Here is a 6,356-nt window from a genome sequence, read left to right on the forward strand (position 1 = left end):
CGAAATATTCTCATAATTTATCATCTAAGTTCCTTTAATGAGATAAATTATAATCTACATATCCATGGTTGATTCTTTTATCACTTAATTCAAGAACTTGTAATTTAATTCCAACTGTCCTCCAATTTCTTATAATAATAATCTGAGCCATATTCAGTTACCTACTTTCTACCGTATTTGTATTTAGTGTAGATCTTCATTAATTATACATACGAGACCAAACATTTCCATTCATACATTTACCAATACCAACATGTTCTATAAAGCATAAAGAGGTAATAAAGTATTACCTCGATTTCTGTGCAATACTGACCGACCATAAAAATTCCATTCGAACGCCTTTGATCTTCAATTCAACTTCCAATAATTCCTCAGATACATATCAACATAAATTATATCAAAAACGGAGCTTAATTACGATAAACGGATCGAATCGGGTGATAAATCAGTGAAACATAGCTTACCGGGTTCGAATTTGGTGAAACAGACTTCGGATTCGGATTCAGGACGTCGAAAGCATAAAATATGACTTTTCAAAAATTTGGAATTTTCGGTCAAAATCAAAGTCAATGGGTTTGACTGAAAATTTAGAGGCATTCGGGTTCGAATTTCGAAAAACGGACAACGAAATCGGATTTGGAACGTCGAAAAATGTCAGGATAGATATACTCGGTCAAAGTCAAAGGTCGTTTAATGCCCGGTAAAAGCCAGTCAAAGTTTTGGTCAACTTCGGTCAACGGGTCGGGTCGGGTTATGACCAGTCAAACCGGTCAACTATGCACCAAAACCGGTCACTTTTGTCTTCCCCACGCGTAGTGGCGGCGCGTGGGGGCACTGTTCACATCGCGTGGGGGCGCGTGAACAGTGCCCTGATATTGGAAAATTCCCGAAAAAATTCCTAAAAATTATTTTAAGCGATTTCAAGATACTTACAAAGCTCGGTTCAAATTTTTGAACTGCGGAGAGCTCGATTTCAACGAATCGGAAACTTTGACCGCTTTACCTCCTCACGCGCTGCCGTCAATGGAGACCAAAGATGACACTGGCGAACTCGAAACGATGCAATGAACACGATGGTGCAGGAGGTGTCGTAAACGGATGACCCGATCGTCGTGAATCGATGAAAAACCAACTAAAATCGAGTTATTACCGATGGTACTTCCGACTGAAATTAACGACGAACGGCGACGATTCACGACGAAAGGTTTGAGGGGTTTTGTTCCTCGGTTGACAACGAACACGATGGTGGTTTCGGCTCGTCGATCGGAGGTCAGACGGTGAGTAGATCGGAGTTGAAAGAGGGGTTGACAAGAGAGGGAAAACTGGAAAAATTTCCAGAAATATATGGGAGATCGGGGGTTTATAACATCTCATAATTAAAAATGGCTAAACCAAGAGTTTAGCCACTGAACTTCCTGCACTTCATAAAACGATCTGCCAACTTTAAAATTTTGTAATTTAACCCACTGTTTCTTTCAAAATACCAAATTAAATCCACCACTTTATAATTTCTTAATTTTAGCACATAAATTAGGGTGTTACATGTTTTGTTATATCAAAAAAGGGGGGGGATTGTTGAAAACATTTTGATGTTTCGATATAACAAATTAAATTAAAAGAATTTTAATTTTGAAAATAATTTTTCTAAGAATATTCGATATATTAAATCGAATATCAAAATATTACTCAAAGTATTTCAAAGTTCATTTTAAATCCTTACTCAAGTGAAAATTAAGTTTTAATCTTAAAATAATTTCAAAACGATTTTACAAAATATTTTGAACCATTTCAAAGCCAAAAAATCCAGATTGCTCAGAGGGAACCGATTCCCCCCAGGGGGTACCGATTCCCCCCACTATTCAATGGTCAAAATATTTGAATTTTACACTTAGGGAACTGATTCCCATTAAGGGTACCGATTCCCCCCACGCTCCAAGCTGTTTTATTAATTGATTTCACATTAAAACGGCTATATTATCTTCACTAATCATCCCAAACGTTCAGAAGTGATTCAAGGTGTATTTAAGCAAGCTTAGAAGCCATTGATCAATAAGAAGAAATATCAAGCAACTAGAATCAAGAGAGAATCAAAGAGAAAGCATCAAACCTCAAGTTAGTTCTAGAATTGTGCAAACATATTTGCCTTGTGAGGTTTTTCTTGTGAGTTTGCAAATTTGTAATCTTCTCTTTGAGAAAAGAGTATTCTCAAGAATTGGGGTATATTCTTGAGGGAGTTATAAGGTTATCTCTTTGGCCTCAAAAGAAAGAACAAATTAGTGAATTTGTTGGAAAATCCTTGTGTTGATAGCTAAGGTAGTGGACGCGACTCTAAATCGTTATGCAATTACTTTCAATTTTCTGCAAAAGCTTCCATAATTTTAATTGCCAATTCACCCCCCTCTTGGCCGATTCCGTCAATCGATTAACTCAACAGGGCTCCAACAAACAACGAAAAGCAAGAGTTTTAGTCATAATAAGACTCTAAGTCGAACCTAAAAATAAGATTGTAAAGCACTATAAATAAATGAAGAAGCAATGTACCAAGGGGGATGATTCTTCTGTAAAATTGGAAACTTGTTTCCTTGTTCAATTAATACAATATGGAAAGAAAGCAATAGCCTTTTTATAGATAATGATCAAGCTTTGAAAAATGTTATGTCGATTTGAAACACATCAAACAATCAACATATTCAATCGAAAACAAATATAAAGAGGAGCACACCCAGACGAGAAGCAATAGAAAAGAGGAAGAATAATTTTCATGAGGTATTTTAATGCATTTTCGATTTCCAGTGTATGTGATGTGTGTGTTTTAATTTGACATAAGCAAATAAAAAAAGAAAACCTTCTCTTTCAATTGATGACATTTTTCGGCGACCGGAGTCTTTATTCGCTAATATGAATGGTGGGAAGTTTCATTACGATGAGACGAGTAACATACTTCGGAACCAAGTCGATCTAGCGGTGGACCGTGACGGATCGGAGCAAGAAATCCCAAACTATTTTTGGCTCTTTTGTGGCAATCTGAGCACTTTCTGGAGAAATAGCCATCGGATTTGGACTCAGGCTATCGAAACGAGTCACCCTGTAAATTTTAATAATGAACAGACACTGTCGGCAATGACGATAGACCGATGAAGATCACTGGAACCTATGGCCGGCTGTGTAAAGAACGAAAAATTGCCATTCTGAAAACACGCACAAAATGAATTGAGATACAGACAAAAATGTGGAACCAAAATCAGAGGAGGGAGGATAGATGCCACTGTGAAACAGAAAAATGAAAAAGAAAAGTTATTCTGGCCGTAGGATTGCTTGTGATCATCAGCTCTGATTGCTTTTCTTTTCTTAGATCCATCACTCCTCCATTTTTCTCATCTCCTCGTTTGTCCGTCTCTTCAATTGAGCAATACTATAAAGAGAGGGTCTTGCCTTCAATCATTCATGATACTTTGAAAGCCGTTGTTGCTCAATACAATGCTAGCAAGCTCATCACTCAGAGAGAGAATGTTAGTAAGGAAATTCGGAAGATTTTGACCGAGAGGGCAGCTAACTTCAATATTCAAATTGATGATGTGTACATTACAAGTCTGACTTTCGGGAAGGAATGCACTGCTGCAATTGAGGCTAAACAAATGGCTTTTGCTTTTTAACTTGTTTATTCAAAACATAATAAGCCCACGTGAAGTATGCCATGGGTTTATTTTTTTTTTCTTTTTGTAACTTTTTTTTTATTTTATTATTTTTTTTTAATTTCCCTTTGATTCATTTAATATTTATTTATTATTTATTATCTAACATTTTTGACTTTTTAAGGGTACATTTTCCAATCGATTAGAGGTAAGTAGTTCGAATCGAATATTTTTAAATTTTAATTTTAATTTTAAATTTTCGCAACTAAGGCAACCGACAAATTAATTGGTACCGAAAGGGCGGTTCAAGGGTGCTAATCCTTCCTTGACCGTAACCGACTCCCGAACCAGACACATTTCTGGTATAATGTAGATCAGGTAAGATAGTGTCTGATCTACCTAATATCGCTTTAAAATGATCGGTGCCCACTCAATTCAAGTCTAAGCCCAATTCTGGGCCCACCCGAAAGAAGGTTCTGACAGCTTGGCGACTCCGCTAGGGACAGGTAAGTGAGTCAGGCCATAATTAATTTTCGGTTGTCTTTTTATGCTAAAATATTAAATATTAATTTTAATTTATTTATTCGATTTCAATTATTTATCTTTGATTATTTTTCAAGTAAATAGTTATACTGGCGTTTTTTAATGATTTCAGATTTTCCAAATTTTCATCTCAGGCTCTATACCCGAGCTCCAAACCCTTTTAAGTGGGGGTGAAAGCGACGCCTTCGTGGGAATTTATTCTCCGTATGGGCCTAGCAAGTAACCTTCGAGATTTATATACCTTATGTCTTCGTGTGAATTTATTCTCCATATGGACATAAGGGAATGTATCCTCTCGAGTTTAACTTAGTCCACACAAGCCTGTGATGGGTTTAGGACTAAGGGTCTGGCAAGCCCAAGGGGGCACTAGCAAGGAGAACTCGGGAACCTTTCTATAGAACCAAAACTGGGAGACCATGGAGAATTAGAGCCCACCCCAAAACCTCATTGCAAACCTTAGGCGTCTTTGTTTCATGCTTTATTTTCTGTTCAAAGAATGCGAACTAGACAAATATGCGGTTAAGATTTGTTTGAAATTAGCATGCGGGAAAGAGATCATGTCCTGGTAGGAATTAAAGCATGTGGGGTAGATATCATGTGGGGTAGGTTTTTCATTTTTATTATTGTTTTGATTTACCTAACTAACTCTTTTTATTTTTTGTTCTCTTTTATTTTGTTCTCATCATTCGCATCATTAAAAGAGGTTGATCCACTAAAAAGTGTTTGTTAAACATGAATAATCTGCATAATGGACAAAGGGTTGTAATACAAGAGATGAAGAATGTAGGGGTCCGACTATGGTTAGAAAAGACTCGTAAAGAAAAGGATGACAATCTGCAAGGCAACTGTGTGCCACATTTGATCAAGAAGACGTGGTGCCCACAATCAAGTACATCAAAAGTTAACTTTTCAATGGGTTGACAAAGGTGGCAGGGGCAAGACGAGAAATATGTTACTAACCTCGAGTCCATTCAAGAGACCACAAGAACAAGATGGCAAGTTACTGTCGACAAATTCAAGAAACAAGCAAATGAACTTCGGATAATTCCTTTGATGGAGGATTTCAATGGAGTTTCCGATTCAGCAAAAGATGAAAGCCAGAGACGCAGTCATTCGATACTTTTGGGAACCAGTACAAAAAACAACCCAATATTTTCACGGTTCATCCAGAGAGGTCGGAGCGGTTCGACAGGTTATTCAACCGATGAAAGACGAAGGCAAATGACTAGTCAACCTGTTCCGGGTCTAGAGGATTTAGTTCGGATGTCCCTTTAAATATGTTTATTGTCTCTTAAAAGATAAAAACTTTTGTCCCAATAAAGATTATTAATAACAGATATGTTTTTTGGATCAATGCCTCGAACATTTCATGCATTTTTACATTTTGCATTTTGCATCTACATTTCATTTTTAAGCATTTTCATAAACATGAAATTTCTTCATGGAGGATTCGATGAAGTGGTTTTAACCACATGACACCACATGGAAGCAAGATTGTAACATCAAAAGAAAAAAACTAAAATCACAACGAATGAGCCCGATCAGCTGGTTGTACGACTAAGCCTGCCAAGATGATATGAGAAAAGAGTCCACATATCCTAAACGCTACGATGTTGAAGTTGTTTGCAGTTGCCACATAGGATGCTCCAAACATTCCTCTGAGAACTATAAGGCGCTGAAGCGCGAGATCCAAAACCTGATGGGTTCAGGGGCATGGACAGCCGAAGAATGGGGCATTGCATATATCATTTGCACTTAGAGGATTTTTTTGTTTGAACACGTCTTTTATCTTTCATGTTTGCTTAATCTTTTAAACGATTGAATTTACGCTACTTTCTAAGGTGGAGCAATTGAAAAAAATTTAATCTTTAGTTCTTCGAATATTAAATGAATTAAGGATTCTTTTAATTCTTCAAGAATTATATATTTTTTACATATGTCAAGATTATACCTTTTTTATCCTGTCTCAAACCCCAAAATAAAATACCTTGATTATTTACTCAAAATAACTCATGGTCATTACCAAAAAGACCAAATTTTGACATTACTTCCGTTTAAAATTTTTTAACAATGTCTTTATCTTTTTGATACACCCATATCTTTCTTTGAGTCATAAATTCACAACATTGTCTTTTTAGACTCAAATTGACATTTTAAACTCATGGTCATTACCAAAAAGAC

General features: G+C 36.4%; 1 protein-coding gene across 1 annotated transcript; it reads left to right on the forward strand.

Annotated features, from left to right (window-relative positions):
- Nucleotides 1–2,898: 2,898 nt before the first annotated feature.
- On the forward strand, nt 2,899–3,653 carry LOC120177796 (prohibitin-2-like). Its single transcript, XM_039183810.1, has 2 exons — nt 2,899–3,113; nt 3,353–3,653. The coding sequence occupies exons 1-2, from the start codon at nt 2,899–2,901 to the stop codon at nt 3,651–3,653; spliced, it is 516 nt and encodes a 171-aa protein (XP_039039741.1).
- Nucleotides 3,654–6,356: the final 2,703 nt, after the last annotated feature.

Source organism: Hibiscus syriacus, unplaced genomic scaffold (assembly GCF_006381635.1).
Source record: "Hibiscus syriacus cultivar Baekdansim isolate YM2019G1 unplaced genomic scaffold, ASM638163v2 tig00112319_pilon, whole genome shotgun sequence".
Taxonomy (NCBI): domain Eukaryota; kingdom Viridiplantae; phylum Streptophyta; class Magnoliopsida; order Malvales; family Malvaceae; genus Hibiscus; species Hibiscus syriacus.